This window comes from Lepidochelys olivacea (genome assembly GCF_965140295.1).
Source record: "Lepidochelys olivacea isolate rLepOli2 genome assembly, chromosome: 12".
Classification (NCBI taxonomy): Eukaryota; Metazoa; Chordata; order Testudines; family Cheloniidae; genus Lepidochelys; species Lepidochelys olivacea.
The window spans coordinates 9,018,861-9,042,294 of record NC_140422.1 but is presented as its reverse complement, the minus strand read 5'-3'; the positions used below and the strand labels follow the sequence as shown (position 1 = coordinate 9,042,294).

At 40.7% G+C, this 23,434-nt stretch overlaps 2 protein-coding genes across 2 annotated transcripts in view; both read right to left on the bottom strand.

Annotated features, from left to right (window-relative positions):
- The window catches only part of SLC38A8 (solute carrier family 38 member 8), a 32,853-nt gene extending 23,232 nt beyond the window's left edge, over nt 1–9,621 (bottom strand). The window contains exon 1 of the mRNA XM_084644585.1: nt 9,597–9,621. The gene's annotated coding sequence lies outside the window, so the exon portion shown is untranslated. The remainder of the gene's footprint in view (nt 1–9,596) is intronic.
- A 4,143-nt stretch (nt 9,622–13,764) lies between these two features.
- MBTPS1 (membrane bound transcription factor peptidase, site 1) overlaps nt 13,765–23,434 on the bottom strand; it is a 43,612-nt gene continuing 33,942 nt past the window's right edge. The window contains exons 19-23 of the mRNA XM_084645017.1: nt 20,662–20,802; nt 17,953–18,084; nt 17,248–17,374; nt 16,352–16,482; nt 13,765–14,604 (exon numbers count right to left, since the gene is read on the bottom strand). Coding sequence (XP_084501143.1) covers nt 14,408–14,604; nt 16,352–16,482; nt 17,248–17,374; nt 17,953–18,084; nt 20,662–20,802 — 728 coding nt within the window. The 3' untranslated portion in view covers nt 13,765–14,407. The remainder of the gene's footprint in view (nt 14,605–16,351; nt 16,483–17,247; nt 17,375–17,952; nt 18,085–20,661; nt 20,803–23,434) is intronic.

Here is a 23,434-nt window from a genome sequence, read left to right as displayed (position 1 = left end):
GTGCAAGCGCACAAATTAAAAGCTGGCAAAGCACATTCAGCCAGAACTGTAACTCACGCAATCAATTTAGAAAGGAAAGAAATCTGTTGTTAAATAGCTTTGCCTTCGCCATCTAAATCCAAATGTTGGGGCATGCACTGGGCTAACAGACTGTTCAAAGGAAAGGGTTAATCCCTATGCATCATAGTGGACGCTTTGGTCTCCATGTTATTTTAGCTAGGGTGATGCCTGGATGCTTTGTCTTGATTCCTAGTTGCTTGTAACCAGGGTGTCCAAGGAAAGCACACCTTCGTGTTAATACCACATGTGAATGACTCCCTGGGACAGTCTGACAGTCCCTCATTCATTTTATATTTCCCAAATATGTGACCTTCTGATCTCGGTAAGAAGGATAAAGAGACTTTAATCAGCTGCTCTAAGGAATTATGGATGGTTAATTGTGCCTGTCACCTCAATTATATCTTTGCAGCCTATGGTGTTTGTAACTATTTAAAAGATCCTTTTCGGCCTTCATTAGCTGTACACAAAAGAATTCAGAAATAATTAACATGTATGATTTAGAAATTGGCCAGTGGGCTGTAAAATACCAGCCAGTGGGAAAGTCTTGCAATTCGGACCGGCGCTTTGATACGATTTCATTCTGGTCTCGAGGCTCTGGAAGGGTTTTGTAACCGTTCATTAGTGACACTATGAGAAAATACAGCTTCCCCATTAGCATGGTCTTGAGTAAAGCGGGAAGGCTTTCAGGAATCCCTGTAATTAAAGTGCACACAAATCAGAGTGACAGGAGGACCAGTCAATCACTCCAGATGTCAGAGAAGACCAGAGCCAGAAGGTGAGATGAAGGGTTGGGATGGCCAGAGTGCAGCCCACAAGACAAAAGACAGGTTTCTTCAACATGGCTCCCAGCTGCTCTCTCAATATGGAGGGAGGTTCACAGAGGCAACAGGTTCCAGCATGAAACACTCCATCTTGCTCCCAGCAAGCTGGCTGCTCAAGATGGGACACTGCATGATGAGACAGGGCCCACCTCCACATCGTTAAGGAAGGCAGCTGCAGTCTGCTTCAGCACGTGCTGAGTGCCCTGCATTTTGTGGCACAGCCCTGCCTCATGCTCCTTAAATCTTGCACACCAGCATGGTTGTCCTGAACATGGCATGGTTTCCCTGGTATCTATATCCCCTGGCACCGGAGCAGCAGGGTTGAGTGGCTATAGGCAATTCCTCCTCCCCCGGCCCTCAGTGTTATGGACTCTGGGCTCTGTGCAGTGCACGCCAAAGACATATGCATGTTCAAGAATCAAAGCAGAAGAATGAAGAAGTTACATGAGAGGTGCCAGCTGTCAGTCCTGCCCACCTCATTCACCCCCTGCCCTTCCTAATAGCAAGTTCAGTTCCCCCTGCACAACTAGAGATGGGAGTTTTACATCACTGGAATGGATGCCCAGGCTTTCCAAAGGGGGACAAGCAGCGCTGCTAGCCCTAGATGGTCCAGAGCTACCATGCTGATAACACACAGATACACCTGCCTGTGTTATCACATTCGGTTTATACAGGGAGGGGAGCAGCAGTCTCATACCAATGATCCCTTTCTCCAGGGCAATTCCTTCAGGCCTCAGCTGCCTTTCCGGTCTGATCCCCCTTCTCTAGTCAGCTGGTCCATCACCTGTCTCCCCAGCCCCCAAAGCCATCCATCCTGTCTAGAAGTCCTCCATTGCTGTGTCCATGCCCAGGGGCAGCTCTGCTCTGCTTGCCTTTAGCATTATTTTAGGCACTCTCATCTCTGCCTTGCTTCCCTGGTGGTGGAGACACTATGTAAAGATGCAGGAAGGAAGCCCTGTGGGAATGCCTGTTCCCAGAAAGCTACAGAAATAAAAAACAGGCTCAGTGGCTTGGTTTAGACACAACTGGATTAGAAGATAGGGAGGGTATCGGAAAGGAAATGGGGAGCTGCACAAGAGGCAGGGCCAAGATCCACGGTCTTGGAGAAAATAAGGCTGACTGTGTAGATGATGGGATAGATGATAGGACAGGGAGCAGCTGTCACAAGGAGAATCGGGGCACAGATGAGGCAGGCTGCACCCCAGGTGAAGTACAGCCGAAGGACTGGGCCAAGGGGAAATTATGATAGCATCTAAAATGGCTCAGGGTTTATGCAAAGAAAGTTCGATTAATGTTTTCCTGTAAATAACTTTCACAGCAGCTTTGATCCACTGACAGCCACAGACACTGTTGTTTTCTGAAGGACACATGTAGAAAGCCCTGCACTCTGGCATGGTGTCTTTAGGTCCGTACTCAGCCATGCTTTAATTTCTTGATTCAGTGAACAGTTGCACCTTCTGGAGAGGCTGATAACATCTTCAAAGCAAATACTGAGCAGGAATGCCAGAAAGGGGCAGTGACTGTAAGCCTGGGAGGCTGCCAGCAGTTGAAGTCACGTGACCTTATTTGCAAAAGGTTTGATCCACTGTAGTGTGGGCTGAGATCACCTGCCTGGTTCTCACATTCTGTGATCATCAAATAGCCTGGTTTGGAGGCAAAGATATTTTCACACAGTATTTATTCTGCTGGATTACAAGGTTATTAAATTTTGCAGACCACCATGTATGATAGCTTTGAAAGCCAGTGTATATACCACCGATCAGGTTTGGGTTTCTTTGCTACACTGATTTCCTTCCCACCCTGGCTTCTGTTTTTCCATCGGTTGCTTTGGAGTAACTCATGCTAAGGAGTAACAGTGGAAGGCTAGTATGCTGCCGCCTATCATGGTCTTTGAAAGCCAACACAGGTAGAAGATAGGTAGAGAGTAAATTGCAGTCTGCCCTTCTTAGGGATATCCATGACCTGCCAGATCAGATCAAACCACGGTCCTGTCTCCAATACCAGCTAGTACCAAATACTTCAGAGGAAGTGTCAAGAAACTGCAGAAGGCAGTTGTTAAGTAGCCTGCATTATCAGTTGCTGGATTTGCGTGTGCTCTCTCTCTGTATGCTGTACTCGCCCTGCAGACCTCGCTAGTACCGCCCAGAAAGACAGCAGATTTGGTTCAGTGGTGAAAGCGCTCAGCCAGGTTTATTGCCCTCAAGACACAGGACTGGTGCCCGGCCGACAGCACGGGGACACCAACACACAAGTGCCCTGTGGCAAGGATTCTGCTCAGTCAGCGGTGGGACTCCCCACTGCCCCCTTAGCCAGACAAAGACATCCCTTCTGTGACCCTTCTTTTATACACTGATACAAACAAACTACGTATTACCCTTCTGACGTGGTTAGTCTACACCCTGCACCTGAAAAAAGAAAAGGAGGACTTGTGGCACTTTAGAGACTAACCCATTTGAGCATGAGCTTTCGTGAGCTACAGCTCACTTCATCGGATGCATACCGTGGAAACTGCAGCAGACTTTATATATACACAGAGAATATGAAACAATACCTCCTCCCACCCCACTGTCCTGCTGGTAATAGCTTATCTAAAGTGATCATCAGGTGGGCCATTTCCAGCACAAATCCAGGTTTTCTCACTCTCCACACACAAATTCACTCTCCTGCTGGTGATAGCCCATCCAAAGTGACAACTCTTTACACAATGTGCATGATAATCAAGTCTGGCTATTTCCTGCACAAATCCAGGTTTTCTCACATCCCCCCCACCCCCATACACACACAAACTCACTCTCCTGCTGGTAATAGCTCATCCAAACTGACCACTCTCCAAGTTTAAATCCAAGTTAAACCAGAACATCTGGGGGGGGGGGGGGGGAGAGTAGGAAAAAACAAGAGGAAATAGGCTACCTTGCATAATGACTTAGCCACTCCCAGTCTCTATTTAAGCCTAAATTAATAGTATCCAATTTGCAAATGAATTCCAATTCAGCAGTTTCTCGCTGGAGTCTGGATTTGAAGTTTTTTTGTTTTAAGATAGCGACCTTCATGTCTGTGATTGCGTGACCAGAGAGATTGAAGCGTTCTCCGACTGGTTTTTGAATGTTATAATTCTTGACATCTGATTTGTGTCCATTTATTCTTTTACGTAGAGACTGTCCAGTTTGACCAATGTACATGGCAGAGGGGCATTGCTGGCGCATGATGGCATATATCACATTGGTGGATGTGCAGGTGAATGAGCCTCTGATAGTGTGGCTGATGTGATTAGGCCCTGTGATGGTGTCCCCTGAATAGATATGTGGGCACAGTTGGCAACGGGCTTTGTTGCAAGGATAAGTTCCTGGGTTAGTGGTTCTGTTGTGTGGTATGTGGTTGTTGGTGAGTATTTGCTTCAGGTTGCGGGGCTGTCTGTAGGCAAGGACTGCACCTGTTGGTTTGAAAAACCTTATCTCTAGGAGGGGTCAGGGTGTCCCTGTACCATCTTCAAAGAGTGTGTTTATACCATCACTTTGTATTGGGGTGTTTTTGTACTAGCCGTCTGGAATGTGTTTAGTGGATACCTAGTGCCTAGTACTGCTGGGGGGTGCCTGTGTTTTAGCAACATCAGCCATATCCTTGCCAAGTTCTCGTACTGACTTTGGTTTGGGTCTCCGGCCTGCACCAGGCCCAGTATTCCAGGCTCCCTCTCTCTCTACTGCAGCTTGACAACATGAAAAAGCCAGCTTCTAAATCCATGGTTTTCCCTAGATCCACCTTTCGCAAAGTCCCTGCTGCAGTACAATCTGATGTGTGGATAGGACTCCAGTCTTGCCTGGGGCTTTTGGGCACTACTCCATTATGAACACAGCAAGGACTTGAAATCAGGATTTGTAGGCTCCAATTTCAGTTGTGCTATAGGCAAGTCACTTAACCTGCTCACTCCTCAGTTTACCCATTTGTGTAACCAGGGAGGCAGTGTGTTATATGGTGTATAGGGTACCAGACTGGGATTCAGGACATGTGGGTTCTATTCCTGGGTCTCCCTGTGTGACGTTGGGAAAGCCATGTAACCGCTCTGTGTCTCAGTTTCCACATCTGTAAAATGAGGCAAACAATGCTTACCACCTTCATTTGGAAGCACTTTGAGTCTATAGATGAGAAGTGCTAAGTGGACTGTGGGGTGTTTTTGTTTCTTGGACTAGATTGATCCACCCCTCCTGTCTTCCAACCTTCTTCAGAATCTACACTACCAGTGGCCACTACTGCCCCAGATAACACTCCTGAATGGGATGATGGATTATGTTCAATAAATACACTGTAAAAGCCACAAAACAAAACAAAGTCACATTTCCCTGGTAAAAGAAGCCATTGTGAAATGAAGAAAACTACCCACCCACGGGCAACACTGATAAGAGCCACCTCTGCGCTAAATAATAGCGCTCTAAAAGCCTTACTCAGAATACAGTGCAGGTCAAAGAATTAGTTCAGTTCACTCAGAAAAAAAAAAAAAAGAGAGAAGAGAAGACCTGGCAGCAGTCACACAGGAATCCTGGTTCTGTTGCTATTCCATTGGGAAGGGCCTGTCTAAACACACCTTTTGTGCTGCTTTAACCGTAGCAGTTTGAAACCAGTCTAGTTAGACTGCAATAATCTACATTGGTATAAGCACCTTTATAGGGGGATAAGTGCACCCGCATAAAGGTGCTTATACCAATGTAGATTATTCCTGCAAATTGAGGGAATAAGCCATACCAGTATTATTATGTCCACACTAGCTTCTGTACTGGTTTAACTATTTCAGTTTAAAAATAAAGTCTCAAACCTAACCAAAATAGTTACATCACTATAAAATGTGGCTGTAGACCAGGTCAGCATTATATATACTGTCCTTAATTTCCATGTCTTCATAGAATCAGAGGGTGAGAAAGGACTGCAAGGGTCATCTAGTCTAATCCCCAGTTAACTCCGTAACTGGCCAAGCAAATCAAGGTCTAACACTCAAACTTGTTGGTATTTCTCTGTCTGACTACAACGCGATAACTCTTGAATGACACATCCAATTAATTCCACAATTTCTGGGAATGTTCTTGGCATCAATGGGCACAAACCTATCGATTTTGGTGGGGAAAAAAAATACAGGAATAGCAAAAGGGGGAAATGACGCCCTGGCATCTGGATAACCAGCAGCTTTAATCACCTCTAATGGTCTACAGCTTAAAGCAATGGTTGGTGGCAGCCATTAGCACCTTCCAGCAAAACACCCCACATTTTAGCTCTGCCCATGTCCCAGTTTAATTTAAAATGTTTACTCCCAGAGGAAAAAAGATATGAGAAATGTGGGGGAAGAAGTGGCACCCACAGAGCCCCTGGCATGGGGTGAAAATAAGGAACCCTGACATGGGGAGAAAGGGAAACGGGGATGCACACAGAGCCTGTGGCATGGTAGAGAAGGGGGAAAAGGAGGCATGGGGGGGAGACAGTTGAATGAGGGGAGAGAGTGGGAGACCCAGTATAGAAGGGGGAATTTGGAGGTCACGCAGATCCCCTGGCGTGGGAGAAAAAGGAGGGAGCATAACATGTGGGGGAGGAAAGATTGGAAGGCACACAGAACCCCTGGTATGAATGAGGGAGTTGTGGGGTAGGGAGTCCTTGAAATAGAGGGGGAAGGACACAGTGGGCACACTGGGTTGGGGGGAGGAATGCTCCTGGTGTGTCCAAAGAGCTTAGCTTACAAAACACAAAAGCAAGAAAGCATGCTACTGTCTAGTATTAAACACGGTTTAATGTTTTAACCTGAAGATTACTGCACTTCATTTACCTGACTTCACCCATTAACCATAATTATTTCCATACATAACAAGGAAAATCACTCCCCTAAAAGTTCTTGTAAGTTCTTAATAGACATGATATCAATCAGAGACCAGGGGAGTAAGGTAATATCTCTTATTGGACCAACCTCTGTTGCTGAAAGAGAAGATTGAGCTACACAGAGCTCTTCAAGTCTGATATCAATGCCACGAAACTTTGAAGTCGAGCTTGTGACCTTTTTATTAATGAAAACAGTTTTGTTGAAAAATGGTCTTCAATAAAAAAGTTCTGTGAAAAACTGTCAACACTGTAGAAAATTGTTGTAATTTCTTGGGGGGGGGAGAAGAAGGAAGGGGTGGGGGGCAGGGGGAGAAGAACAGCCTTCCCCTCCAATCCCACCCACTGTTATCTATCAACATTTTTCTTTTACCCAAATCGTAATTTTCAGGAAACAAAATGAATTGTTGATATCAAAAGCATGATGAAAATGGCTAACAAAAATCACAAATAAAATCCGTAAAACATTTCCAGCTCCTTGCACCAGCTTTTCAGATTCTAGCTCAAGATGTTTTAAGCATTTATATACTTTTTTTTCTTTTAATCTCAAAGTATCATCACACAGCGTTATAGTATTTTGTCCTTCCAACAACAGACCTGGCATGACAATGAAGGTGCACAGCACCCGCTATTTCAGTGTCTGTGTGGGGGACTTCAGTCAAAATACTCAAAAATTGGCCCCTAAAGTCAGGCATAAATACTGATTGAGTCTAGCATGGGGCAAGGCTTCTCCCCAGCTTGCAAACACTTGCTCCCAAGACCAGTCCCCTTTAAGAAGGTTTAGTCTCTTTTCACACAGGCAAGTAAAACAAACAAACAAACAGTCTTTGAACTCACTCTTTGCTCTCAGGCTTCAGGGGCACCCCTCCCAGGGTCTCCAGTGCTTCTGCTTCCTGGCAGTTTCCCTCCAAGTTCTGGTCAGTTCTGGGAGCAGTAACCCCAGGGCTGCTTCCCTGAGCACCTTGCCCCTTGCTCCAGGGACCCACCGCAGGAGTTAGCTCTGCTCTGCCTCCCCTTCCCCACACCCAGCCTGTCCCAATCATGCCCTTCCACCTCCACATTGCCTGCCCTCTGACAGGCCTTTATAGGCCCAGGTGTAACCCAGTCCCCTTTAATTAGCTGGATTGGACTCATCTGCTCTGAGACAGGGGAGCTGGGGCCAGTTCTACTCACAGGAACCAGCTGCCAGCTTTCCACTGAACAGCTCTAAAACAGTCATTAGAGTGTAGTTGCACCCACTAGATTTCAAACAATATGTAATTTTTTAAATCAGGCTGTTTCCCTCCCTCCCCAGTTATAGGCAAGTCTTTTTATTGTACAATTTTAGCTCGGCTACAGCAATAGAGATGGAGTTGGATCTTTTCTTCACAGCTCCCACAGGGAGCTTGGTGCCTCAGCAATTTATAACTGCATTGGGTTGAAATTTGGTATGTAAAGTGTCAGCCCAATTAGAAATTATTTTACAGAACATCCTTCCCATTGGTTAAGCTGTTTAACCTGGGCTCTAATGCTGGCTGAGCCAGTGACTCCCTGTGTAACCTTTGACAAGTCCCCTGACCCTTCTGTTCCTCAGTCAACCCAGCTGGAAAATTAGGTAAAAAGCAAGGTCTGGGATTGAGGGGAATTGGTGCCTCTGAGCTGAGATCTTTTGGGCAAATACATTACAAGATTTTGCCTTCTGAACATAGCACAGCAATGACAAGTTGCTGACATGGTTTGAGAGTTACATTAAAACGTCTGGCCTTAAAAAGAAAACCTAGCTAAAACTAAAGCAACAAACTATACTGATGACTCTGGTTGTAACTTTAGTACCCACTATCCCAAAGGATATTTTGCCTTTAAAAGATATTGGATATACACAGTAGCAATTCATTATCCCGGGAGCTTGCATTCTTATGGGCCACTTGTCCATGTATAACCCAATATCCCATTGAAATGAGCAACATAGATAAAAAGAATGTCTACTGAAATAGCTGTGGTCACACACTCCGGACTAAAGATTCAGCGCTTAGCTACATAGCATTGCCACCTGGACTACGAGATCATGGTTTGTAAAGCGCTCTAATATGTTGCACTCTAACTGCTCTGTATCTAGTACATTGCTAACATAGTCCTATTTGAAATGGGATTACATCAGCACAAACTAGGTCCCTTTCAGTTTGCACCAGCAGGGTCTACACGGGGTAGTTAGCATGTAACACAGTAGAGCGCTCTACAAATCACAGCCCTGTAGTCTGGACTGCAGCACCGTGTAGACAAGACATCAGATGTCACAGCTGTGATGTGTTTGTTAGCAGGAGGTAACACATTACAGAAGTCACAACTCTCGCCGTGAAAGACAGCATTTCCAGTCTTTGTGTGATTGCTCATTTTTATGAGGGAGCTTGTCAGATCATCTATTAAGATGTGAAATATTTCTTAAATGTAAACGGCAAAATTAAAATTGATCATTTCATGCGCAGCGTGTCTATCCTCATCAGTCCAAGAGGGGACATTAAGCAGAGAAAAGTATAGCAGCTCATCTTTTAAAAAATACTTTTCCTGGCTTTGAAAGTCTCCTGGCACAGATGGGATCTCCAAAGGGCAAGTTGCTGTGACCTCACTGAAACAAAAAGTCTCATTGCAATACACAGTATCTGTGAGTTCACAGAACAAAGCACTCTGGGGACACCAGCAAGTGGCAAGAATTATTTCAGACAGGGCTGCTGGGGAAGCGGGGAGAAAGTATTTTTAAGAGGGTAGGTAAAATGCATTGCTGTGTTGAAAGCAAAGGCATTCAGCACTCAGATCTGTACTTCACTTGATTTTCACTAGTTTGCCTTTAAGATGGCACATACCTAGTTCATGGTTGGTAGTAATCTTACTTACCTCTAAGTCAGATCATGGGTTCAAGTCTCATCTCTGGAGACTTAGGCTCAGTCTGGATGACAACACAAAAAAGTGTACGTAACACTAGGAAGCTGCTGCATGGTTGGAGCTAGTTTTTCCCCAACCTCTTGGTGCCACTCAGGTTTAAGATCCCATGACACTTACTGTAAGAGTAAAAGGAAAACCTTAGGTGTCCTCGCAAACATTCACACTCTCAAAACAAGTTCAAACGTCCAAGGCACTCTGAGAGCTATTGCTCAGCAGTGAACAGCTCTCACATTTACCTACCCAGAAACAGCACTACAAGTATGTGCCACTTGGCACACAGAAATGGTGTTTTTTTGCAACCACATTTAGACCTGTCTCTACTAGGCAGAATCGGTCTATACACAACCATGAAAGAGAACCAGGCAGTTAAAACAGCATTAAAAGAAAGCAGCCTTGGGCTGGAATCTCCCCTCACCAGCAGTTAGCTGACAAAGTTCAGCTTCCCTTTCGGGGATATGAGCAAAACCAAAGCAGAGTTTTTTCACTCCAGGTTATGAGTATTATTTCCTTCCAGTAATGCCGCCCCACCCCTCCCCTTTAGTAGGTGCACTCTAAACACTGGCAGCAAAGTCCCTGCTCCCAAAACATCACAGATAAATAATAGGCAGGAAACAGACAGAGTGCAACAGACAGAGATAAGTTAGTAGCTCTTTATCTATATGTTAAATAATCAAGAAATGTAAACAAGACCCAAATTATTCCTCAACTGTGACACTGTTAGCCAACAACTTTCCCATAGGCATCACAGACAAGTTGCAGAAGGGGCACAAATGTGGAGAATGATTTTATAAAATTATAAATAGGTAAAAATCAGTCAGACTCACTGTGGAGATTAGGCAAGGAAAATGCAGCCTCCTCTCAGGCTGTATCCAGGTTGCCCCACCCCTCCTTCCTGCTGTTGCTGCATGCCAGCTGTACCCTATATTTTAATGAACCTCAGCTGCATCTACTTTCCAACCACTTAATCCTTGACAGTTTGATTCCATCCTCTGCAGATAAAAATGTCTTGTGGGTTTTGTCCCTGCCTGGGGAGTCTTCGTCAGGATATTGAAGCTTTAATAGATTACCCTGTAATTAGATAAACAATTTCTTCCCAGGTCTTCTGATTACCAAAGCATTTAAGCTGGGGCTTGCTCCCTCATGAGCATCTTTTCTTGTTTGAGCTCATGGTAAAACCAGAATGCTAATTTAATCCGTCACTAACATTTCTAGCATCAAGCAGAAGGAAGAGCTTAAGCTGGGGGCTCTTTTTTCAATAAGGGTTCAATAATAGCAAAAGTGATGACCAACAGAGTGCTGCATAATTTTTAAAGTTTACTTGCGTGCTTAAGCCCTCTGTACAAAAGGAACCAGGCTGTGAAATTAGACGCTTGGGCTCTGATCCTGCAAAAAGCGACTCATGCTTAATTGGGCTCCATGGCCCTGCTCACATCCATGTGCTTAACTTTATGCACAAGCATTTGCTGGATCAGGACCTTTAAGACTTTATGCCCTTTGGGGTAGGGATTGCCTTTTCATTATGTACAAGTACGTACCACAACAGGGTCTCGCTCTCATATGGGGCCTCTAGGTGCCACTGCAGTAGAGATGATATATTAAATACAAAGATCATCTGTTATGACATCAATCTTATTTCGGAGTACCACAACTCATATAGTCTAGAGCAGGTCATTCTGAAGAAATTCTGAGATTTTGAAATTTGGGTTTGTCCTGAATCAAGACAAAAAGTGAAAATCTCAGCGTTTTTTGCAAAACAATTAATAAAATATTTCATGTTGACCTCATTGAAAAGTTTCCTTTCAATAAGGTCAAACATTTCAACTTTTAAATTATAGTAGAGTTTAATATAACATAAATCAAAATGATAAAGAGAAAATGAAATGCTTCGATAATTTTCTGTACAAACTGTCAACAAAATCAGTGTTTCTACAAAAATATTTCAATTTCATCAAATCAGCATTTCCCAATGCAAAACTGTTCCATCAGAAAATTTTCAAACAGCTGTTCTATAGGCCCCTCAGACCAATGACATTTTGTATGTATCTAGCACCTGTCTTCTACAGATCTCAAAGCATGTTATTTGTATTACCATTCGTGCCTCGGGACCCCAGTCTGCGATCAGGACCCCATTGAGCTAGGCACTATACAAATGTGGAATAAGAGACAGTCCCTGCCCTGAAGAGCTTACAATCTAAATACAAACAAGAGTTAAGCCTCACAACAGCCCCACAGGGATAGATAATATTCCTATTTTACAGATAGATTAACAGAATCCGAGTGCCTTGTTTGCCCAGTGTCACACAACGAGTTATGCACGAGCAGGAAACAGAACCCAAGCTCTCAGTTTCCTGCTCCAACACTGGAGAACAATGGTTAAAATGCTTCACCAATCAATGCAAGGCCACTTGTCATAACCTTCTCTAAAACTCTGGGGTTTTATACTGGTGTAACTATTTTGGCTGGGGTGTGTGTGATTTTTTACCAATATAGTTATACCAGGACAATCACTAGTGAGGACCCAGTTTATACTGCTATAAAGGTGTCTTACAGTTTATTCCCCTTCTGTACAGGAATAGCTATGCTAGTACAAATCACCTAACCAGTATAACTTTGTCCACACTAGGGGGCATGGCTGTACCACTCTTTGTTTTAAAATCAATCAGTATTAAAATGCTTCCAAGTTTGGAGGCTGAGATCATAACAGCTAGGCAGAACAGCTGATTTCAGTGAGACCAGGGAGCTCAAGAAAGCACGCTGCCTCTCACGAGGAGGAAGAGGAGATCTGGGTATCCTGTATTAGTGAGGAGTCCAGGAGCAGTCTACAGCTGTGTTACACTTTGACCACGGATGCTGATATGCTGTTCGCTGACATTTCTTTTATTATCTGTACTACAGTAAGTAAAACTCAATTAAAAACTCTGCCCCACAGCCCCGAGGATGATCCCATACATCCTCTCTTAAACATGTCGTCTTACACCTCTTTTCTTACTGAGACAATAGAAAGGCCCATGTCCAACTCCAGTCTCAAAGCAGAAATCAGATTTAGCAAGTAGCCTCATATTGGGGAAAAATTATCATTAACTTGCACTCTAAGAAGATGATACTCTCTCAAAAAAATACTTCCTATATTTTTAGCCTACATAATGACAAACATCTTAGATTAAACTAAACCTTTCAATGCTTCCCTTTAAAGTAGTCCTCGCCTTGTTGTCTGCTCATATTGGAAGGAGTTTCTTTGTATGGACATTGTCCAATCCGTTCTTTCTGTAAAGCTGTATTTTATTGCAGAGGTGGGAGTTTTGAACCTTTTCTCCAATAGGTAGGTATATTTGAACAACGGCAAGCGTGTTAATCAAGGGTATGTCATACAGCCAGGTGCACTGTGTGCCTGGGCCTTAATTTTAACTGGTACCAAAAACAGTAGACCACAAATTAGAAAGAACAAAACTTTCACATAGTCAAGGTTTTAGTTTAGCTATTTACCTCAGTTACCATATGGTTAGATCCTACGCACACTACAGATTTTCACCTGAGTTGTAACTTCTTCTTGAGACAGCATATTGTAGCAAAGTCTCCCGGTGTGGTTTTTTTGATTCAGGGCTCGTCTACATGAACATCTCTGGTTTGCACGAACAATCAGTTTGTGGCAAGGTGGGACGTGAATCTACTCCACACTAGCCTGTGCACATTAACTGTCTGTATGGACCTGCTGATACACATTAATAGCTCATTAATGTGCCTTCATCTAGTCCCATTTCAAAGGGGACTAGACTATTAACACGCTGTTAATGCACATCGACAGAGTCCACACAGACAGTCCATGGCAGGCTAGTGCGGATTGGAGTCACACCCTAGTTTCCTGCATACTGACTGTTCATGCAGACAAACCCTGAGAATGGCTCTCTAACATTAAACTGAATTTTCAGAAGATAACGAACGTGTGAGGCTCTCAGGTTAAATATTGAAAAGCAGAAACCCCAGTTTTATGACACTGCTCACTAATATGCAAAATGGAAGGCTGAGAGGTTGGGGGGGAAAAACATAAAATGGGCATCATAATTACTCTCTAGTTTGGCAGCCTGCTCTCCAGGCTGGCATGGGAAAGAACAATTACTGGGCACATTTTTTTCAGCTTCATATAGATAACATATTTATTGAAAATTTGCTCCACCAACAATGGTGAAATCATGACCAAAAAATTACAAAACATCATGGTAGTTGGCTTTATAAAAATAAACTAACGGATATGTCTCGTTGATTTGTACCAGTTTCCCTCCAATTTCAGTTTCTCTTACATCGTTAAAGGAGTACGATGTAATTTCTACTCTTCGTCACAATACAGTATTACAAAATTGCATTCCATCTGAAAAAAATGATTTTGCTTCCAAATAGCAGAGGTCCTTAAAGTGACTTTTCTCCCCCTCCCCCAAAATAAATATAGAAAATACCCTTTACAAACAAATTTTAGTTTGGTCAGTGGGGGGGGGGGGGAGGGGAAAAAAAAAGGTCCTTTTCCCCCTCTTGTAGTGACTGAGCAGGCTTTTAAACAGTGTTCAAGTCTTTGGTGAGGTTAGCTCCTGAAAATCGTAGTTTTATGTATATACGATCAAAAGTCCCTTTTGTCAGAAGCCAAAGACTATGAGATGATGTCACATGTGAATCACTGGTTACGATCACCATATATGATGCATCTTCATCAGGAGCGACCACCTGTCCAGTAAAGCAGCCAATAAGAGAAGGACATCTTTGGCAAGCATGGTCTGTCAAACGGAAGGCGTCTTTGGTGGATGAACCTGTTGCATAAGTTGTGGTCGCTTGACTCTTGGTTTCCGTCTCTTTGGCCTGCTCTTAGCTTTGTTGATCTGCACCACAAAGAATGCAAGAACCACCATTGCACCAAGGAAAGCAAAGACAGGTATTGTCTGTCCCACATCCTGGTTATAGCGGCCAGGCATTATACCTGTCAGAGGAAGTGGTGGGGAAAGAGAACAATTAAGAACTGTATCTGTTTCAATACTTTTACAACAGCATTTACATTCTTTATCTACAGAACATTCCATACAGTAATTATTCTTAATTAAAGCAGAAACCAATTCACTCAGATTACATTTTTAAAAGGCAGATTAATAAACGCAGAGCAACTAGTGCAGAAGAGGAGGATCGAGAAATCTGCAAGAGAATATAAGAGATTTCATCCGGAGCTAGTTTTAACAAATGAAGACCTAGCTTGGATCTGTATATAAATTTTCCCCAGAGATAGCAATGTCTTGCCTCTTACCAAAACAAAAAGCAAGCTTAAAAAAAACAACCCACCTTAACCTTGAATTTACTATCCGATATAGATTTTAAATGGAAACTATTCATTAACTACAAATTCTGATGCAGTGAAAGGATTGGTTTTGCACTCAGCTCAAGCTGGTGTAGAGAGATGAACAGAAGGACAATTTTGGGCTGGGCTGTTTTCTTTTTATACCCTTAGTTCTAGAACCGAAGACTGTGTGTGTACTCCACCAACAGCAAACTGCTTTGAAATGGGCTCTTTCAGGGCATATGATATCACAGTGAAGGCAAATCCCATAAAGGAGAATACACAATATTCAAACTGAAGACTCTGCTAACTACTCTACAATTCCCCACCAGCACCTCTTTCCCAAACCACAATTCACGCAAACTATCTTGGAGTCAATTTTCAAGTCGGTGCACTCGGTTCTTTTTATCTTAATGGGAGCTGCTATCCACAAATTTTGAGTACAAAACAGACACCAAAATATGATTTAAAAGGCTCCCCTGTAGACTATCAACATCCAGCAGCTAGCACCCAGGCAAAATAATCTAGGCACTGCAAAGAGCACTTATCGTATAAAGTCTGATTTCTACTTCAGTACATTGTGGTCAATGCGTACTTCAGCAGAAAAAGGCCGAAGATAATCTATTTTTACTTATGTAAAAAGGGTCTTTGCTGATTTGAGAGGCACCACTAGTTTGCAGTGGAGGTCCAGGACAGGGTGAATGCCAATGAACATGGTACAGTTAACATAATATGTTACAGAAAACTAGACTACTGTGAATTTTTACAGTATCAGATTCTGTATGTGTTTGCTTACGCTATACCAAATGTCTGTTGCTCTTTCAGTTCTATGGGTGAAGAGTTCTTCCTAGTAGTTGCATATTATGAAAATGCTTAACATTAATTGCATTACATAACATAGCGTGAAGGCACTGAATGACAGTTAAGAATATACTTACAAAACCTATTAAAGTGCATACAATTTCAAAAGTACCCCAAGCATATCCAGTTGCATTCAGATCACCTTATTTTATGGTAGGTAACATAAAGATCTATTATAATACTAGTTAAGTTTTAAAAATAGCACCTACTTGTTAAATTTTCAGCGTCAATATTGAATTGTTTCTAGCCCTACACTGAAGGTAGTAAAACTCATGTACAGCAATTCCTACACAATCTGAAAGCCACAAAGTCATTACAGACAACTGTCAGTATACTTTGCCTCCAATTAACCATCTTTGTTAACATTCACTACAAGCTTATTCTGAACAAATCACAAACTTACAAAAGTTAGTTTTAATTTTCAACACAAACTTTTTATACTGTGGCAGTCACTGACATTTCTGAGCACTTTAAACATTTTTAAGAAATCATGTAAAATCTCTGCGTCTCTCTGCGCCCCAGGCAGATTGATATTTACCTCCTGGAATGTCCCATGCTCCACTTTCTCCCGGGGATAATGGTCTTACTTGGGGTCGGTTCTGTCGAAAGCTGGGTAAAGCCACTTTATCCAAATCAATTGACAATAACTTCTGATGTTTCCAAAGGTTGCTGGAAGAAATTAAAATATAAAAGCATTTACACATTGGTCCAAGAAGTCCAAAGAATTCTGCAGAAATGTTATACATTCAATTATATAACATTGCATAAAAATGTATAAAAAGAAATTATATAAAAAGATAATCTGAATCAATAATTAATTCACTAAATTGGATGCACAGATTACTTACTGTGCAATTAATTTTATTGGTTTCAAAGTTCACAAGATTACAAAATTCAAATCAAATGCTGTATATACAAAGTCTGTTAGGTATCTACTTATCTACAAATTTGTTTCTTGGGGTAACCTACCAAAAGTTACCCACAATGCTAGTGGACCATTAATAGATATATTGGTTTGTCTACCTCTAAACTACCAACAGATGACACACTGGAAAGTAGAGTTAATCAAAAAGTGATTTAGAAATATTTTTCTGAAAAAAACATGAATTTTCATTGCTGTTATTTGCAAGATCATATTAATTGTAGTTTGGGGGTACTCAGAAAACCACCATTTTATTTGTCGAAATGTCTGTAAAGTCCCAAACTTTCATAAATTATAGTATGACCGATGAGTTAGCCAAAAATGTGCATCAGGAGTGCAGTAACCATTATTTCCTATTTATTATTCACCTTTTGTTATTGTCGTATTTGAGAAGTTTCAGGCATTCACTCAGAAAGCAGAGACAATACCATTTGATTTAAAGTGACTTTCTAATCAAATTCAAAACTGAAAATTTCTTATTAAAAACATTTAAAAGAATAAAATGTAATAACCTGGGTGCAGTTTCATTCAAAGGCTGTGGTTTTGCCCAGGACAAGTGAGGACAAGCTGGAAGAGAACGAGGTTTTGGGTCTCCCAAGTGAGCCTCAAGCACCTTTGAATACCGATGAAGATGGTTACCTGTAATTCCATTACACAGACAAAGACAGAGTTACACAAATTTTATGTCCTCATAGTTTCTCAGGTGTAAGATTTTCAAATATCTGTATTATACCAAACAGCATTGTGATTAAGAAAGGGAGTTTCTTATATAAAATGCCTTACAGCTAAACCTCATTCTTATAAATAATTAAAAAGTATCTTATAAAACAGAATTGTGAATGTACAATCAGTTGCCAGGCAACTTTAAAATCTCTAGGTTTTGACAGTCAGCATATTAGATAAAACTGAGTGCTTTAAATACACACTGTATCTATCAACTGGTATTTGAACTTAGAAGAACAGTATATATTAGGAATATATGCAAGAGCTACTACTCCAAAATCTGTTTGCATACAGTGCTACAGATAACAAAAACTGTGTATTTAAAATTACTGCATTGTGATTTTAATAATTGCTGAAGTCTTTAAATATGTTCATACAAATGCAGTGTTAAGAAAACAGGAACATTCGGGGAGCCACTCCTATTTCCTGCAGTACCACAGGATTAAGATGGTACTAAATACTAACAGGCTCTGCTAAGTAACCAACACTCTCACCTTCCATCCTCTCTGGAAGAGAGTATCCTGCTCCAGTTGGTGGTCGTTGTCTGTTTTCAGAATGACTGAGACTTGGTGGCATCACCCCGTAGGAAGTATACTGAAGAAGAGAATCTAGTAGCCAAAAGCAGTCTGTGTGGATTTAATGGCCCCCCGGCCCCCCAAAATAACACACATTATGATACAGTTTGGACTTTAAAATAAATAAGTAAATAAATAAAGAAGAAATTTGTTAGTTAAAATTTCTAGGACTGAGTTTTAAATAGGATACCTAAAGCTTTAAAACCTGGTCAATTTCTCCTTTTCTTTTTGATTTACAAGTAGTACAAGCATTATGGTTGTTTCTCTTGGCATAGCTAAGAAAAAATATCCCTGTTTTCACATATGGGGTGGGTTTTAAAGTGTCGAAATTACAACAAACTGTTCAATTTTAAAGGAAAATATTTTCTTCTTTTCTGAACTAAACAAATGTTTAGCTTTTAATGCTGAGAGTAGGTTATTCAGCAACTGCGTCAAGCATGGGAACTTTGTTTCGGCGAGACATAGAGCTTTTGATGCCTCAAGTGAGGTAGGTGCTCCCCAAAACAGCACGTTATCTGCATGTATATGGAAGTTATCAGTTTTACTGATGTGGAAATGTAGGAAGCACAAAGCTTAAAACTTTGCTTTCATCATTTAGAGTCACAGCTGCAGCTGTTCTTACATGGACAAAGTATATTTTTGGTGGGAGATGATTCTGAAGGGCAGAGGTTCTCAACCTGGTTGTATGCCCCACAGAGGTGTGCCAAACACTTATCAGGGATCCCAACCACTCTGCTCTTCCCATACTGCTAAGACCCCAGCATCCCAGTTATATGCGAGGCGGCTCCCACAGTGATCCCAGTTTGGAAAAGGGGGTTGTGATATGGGAAAAGCTGGGAAATGCTGCAGTAGCAAGTTTCTTTCCGAGTGTTCTTTACAACTCTAGTACTGCTCATGAGCACTCGTTTCAAATGTTGCTAAAACTGTCCTGGTCTTGCTGTAGAGCTTGCTATTGCTAAAATTATGATCACAGGTCTCAAGCTCTCTGAAATTTTAGTTTGTAGAATAAGGACAAGTGAATCTTCTCATTCATTTTTAACATAGAGTCCCCACCCCGCCCCACCAAAATAACCTCAGAACTTCTTTGCTTGAAGAGCTGTTTGGTGGGAATGGAAGTTAATCTTCATAATCCTGATATCACTTAAACCCTCACCTTTGATTTTTAAAGAGGTCAGTCAACCACGTTTTAAGGATTTGTATTCATATATGTGAAGAATTTAACAGCTTAAGGTCAATGATGTCTTAAGCAGGAGATAAAGCTCTTAATTCATAACTTAAAAGCCAATTTAATGGAATTATTTAAAGCTTTCCAGTCTGCTTGCTACACAGAGTTACACCAAATATAACAGCATCAGTGTTCAAAAGGCACAGCATTCTATTACTTATATCATTGTTAAAATATCTGTCCTTGCAGGAAAGGCTTTTAATAACCTTTAGTGAACCTGTAAAGCTCTGGAGTCACCACAGGGTATTAATGATAAATTCTGGGCACCATATTAACAGAAAGGTATTGAAAAAAATTGGAGGAAGTGATTTATAAGGAAAGATGGAAAAAGACCTTCACTAAGAGACAATTTTACATAAAACATGATAATCTACAAATATTTGTTGGGTTTGAAAATTTAGTCAGGAGATGAATTTTTTAACGTTATACACTGATGTATTACTTGTATGAAAAGGGATAAAATTAATAAAAGGAAAAATTAGGCTGAATATCAAGAAATATCTCTTGATACTGAGCCCTACCAGATTGTAGCTTAGTCTCACAAGGGAAATGGTAGAAAAACAACTGCTTCAGAATTTTAAAATCTAAACTAGACAAAGCACCAGATAATGGACCATAAGGAACAATCATGGTTTGCAGGGAAATAGACTGCGTGATCCGATAAGTCTTTTACACCTCTAACTTCTATGATTCTATGAACCTGTTACCCTCAATTTAAAGAATTTATGGTTCTTCAAGGAACAATCTTTAATTTCTCACAGAGTTACCATTGCTGTTCTGTGTGAGATGCAGAGTAAAATAGGGCAGCACAGCTTGGAAGTCCAGTTATATTATAAATCTACACTGAAACATGCTCTGAAAAGGATAAAGGCTAATAAGTCGTTAAGTTTTGCTAGACCTACTGATAAAAAACAGTAATGCAAAAATACACTTTAAATGACAATTATACTATGCAAATGGCACTATACAAATAGGATCATGGGGTACTATACTTGTGTCTCAATGACACCAAATCAGACATGCCCTCAATTTACAAGAAAAAAAAAAGTTTTTTAACCACTAATCCTGGAAATCCACCCTGATATATCAAAGTAATGCTATGTTCTATTAGAAACAGGTTCAGAATAGAGACAGAAATCTGTATAAGTACAAGGATCAGAACTACTGGATATCACGAGGTCATTTTACAAAGTTATTCTTCTAGCCATAATTGGATTTTACAAATATACTAGATAGAACATACTCAATACAGCTATGAAGAAATCAAATTGTCCTGTGATTGGTGGCATTCAGATTTTTTTTCATAGCAAGTATAAATTTTGCTGATGGGAGCTGTAAACCAGCCAGCTCCGCAGGTGTCAGTATATAAAAGCAATTCATTCTGCATATCACAGTTCATATACCTTTTTGCCGATGACTATCATCTAAGCAGTTAGAGTCTCCATATAGAACTAGTCTGCCTCCACCTTCAGAAGGAATTTGGTACAGTCCCAAAATGGGGACATTTTCAACTACAGCAGTCTCCTGCTTTAAAACTTCAAGACCTAGAACAGAGTAAGAAGGAATTTTAAATTCTACTAAAAGTCATATGCAATTTAAACATTCCCCCCCCTTCCACGATACACAATCCCCCACACGTTACAAGCTATAAATAATAAACATTCAAGAAATGCAGTTTCTTGGCTCTTAATTTGAGATTACATTCATGAGAAAATTTCCTAGACAAATTTGGCAACAAATAAAAACACTCCAAGGCCTTTGTTTTGTAATTCCCGCACTGAGTTTATTTTCTTTACTTTAGTGCAGTTGCAGAATCAAGACTCAAGTGTTTCACTGTCTTTAATGTTCTCTAATGAAAAATCCTAAAATTTCACCTACAATTCCCCTAATTTCCCAAGTTTTAAAATAGTAGATAATTAAGGTTTTCTACATAAGGTTTTTTTTCCATTAGAAAGAGTGAATTTTTTGTAAAGAGTTTAAAGGGACTTTATGAAATTAATTTCTTGCAACGGTGTGCAATATCTACTAATTTAAACACTGACCATTACAACACATATTGCTTAACATCCACATACATGGCTGCTATGTTTAAATATTATTAGAAGCCAAGCACCATTCAAGCAAGAACCAGGAATACAGTAGTCTCAAACTAAGGAATTCCCTCTCTTTGTAAAGAGCAACAAAATGGAATTTCTAACTGAAGAATGTTAATATACGTGTTTAATAGTAGGGGTTATGAGGAATAAAGGCAATTGTTTTCCAATGTGTGCATCTCATTATGTCTATGCACTACAAACTTCTGGTGTATTTAAACTCCTGTTAAACTTTTAATTTATGAACAAAATATTAAGTTTATAATGGAGAAATATGCCAAAAAGAAAATTTTACCTAACTCACATGCTTTCCCCCTATTTTCTCTCGTTTTAAACTCTTACCTACTTTCACTTTTTTCTGTTTCTATTTAAAAAACAAAACAAAACAGATTTCATTGTCAAGTTCTGCTATGGCTCAATGATGTCCTATGAGATACTTGCAATAAAAATCTAAAAAGCAACTTTGTAAGGATATTCAGGTGCTTGTCACTTACAAGATTGAGAGTCTCCTAATGATTAATGGCTGTTTAAACAGATGGCTTGTAAATAGAATATTTGCGCCTAAATTGAAACTAGTTGTATATGGGAAGGAAGAAAAACCAAAGAGACAGGTGGTGGTATGGATACATTTATCAAAAAAGCAAAAACTATTTAGTTTAAAATCAGGAACTCGTAACTCAAAAGGCCACTAACTCTACACTGTGAGATACATTCAAACTTTTGCAGATTTTAGTTAATGATAAATGAAAAGGAAAACAAAATTCATGATCCATAAAGAAACAAAACGTATTATAAAATATGCATAACATTACTTTTTGGTAAAATGCTTCTCTGCTTCCAATCTGAGATTTGAAGAACTGAAACAGCAATATAAACTCCAAAAACCCAGTAATTGCAAATTCCTCCAGTTAACACATTATCTCCAGACTAGACAGAAAAACATACAGCAATGTCTTTCTTTTGAAGGTGAACTGAAAGGGGTTCAGAAAAATAAGAAGCCTAACAGACTAATTACCAAACTTTATGCATCTCTGAATGATGCTGAAATATATGTCAATATAAAAAACAACAACACAGAGTTCCTGAATACTAAACATCTTCCAAAATGCCCACACAACTCAGCTTTTCTCCACTGTGGCAGAATTCTAACGGAAATTTATTATATGCCTCTTATACATCCTAGTAAGCATCAACAAAATAAACTCAAAGTCCTAACTTCATCTGAAGAGAACAAAGACATGTTAGTCACAACACACACATCTTCTATGACTGCCCACAGATTAAAACACTCAAGTCATATACACATAAAAATTCACAGGAAACTTCTGACATAAAGTATAATAAAAAAGGAATTTATTACATCCTGGAAGACATTCTGCTGAATCACAGAATCATAGAAATGTAGGGCTGGAAGGGACCTCCAAAGGTCATCAAGTCCATCCCTCTGTGCTGAGGCAGGATTAAGTAAACCTAGACCATCTCTGACAGGTGTTTGTCCAAACTGTTCTTAAAAACCTCCAATGATGGGGATTCCACAGCTTCTCGTTGAACTCTATTCCACAGCTTAATTACTTTATATGTGGAAAGTTTTTCCTAATATCTAACCTAAGTCCCCCTTGTTGAAGATTAAACCTATTACTTCTTGTCCTTCCTCCAGTGGACATAGAGAATTACTGATCACCGTCCTCTTTATAACAGCTCTTAACATACTTGAAGAGTTACCGGGTCTCCACCCCACCCCACCCCATCCCCAGTCTTCTTTTCTTAAGACTAAACATACCCAGTTTTTTTAGCCTTTCCTAATAGGTCAGATTTTCTAAACCACTTATCATTTTTGTTAGTCTTCTCTGGACTCTCCAATTTATCCACCTCTTTCCTAAAGTGTGGCACCCAGAACTGAACACAGCATTCCAGTTGAAGCCTCACTAGTGCCAAGTAGAGCAAGGCAATTACCTCTTGTCTTACATATGACACACTTTTAAATACACCCCAGAATGATATCAGTCTTTTTTTGCAACTGCATCACATTGCTGACTCGTATTCAATTTGTGATCCACTGCAGCCCCCAGATCTTTCACCAGTA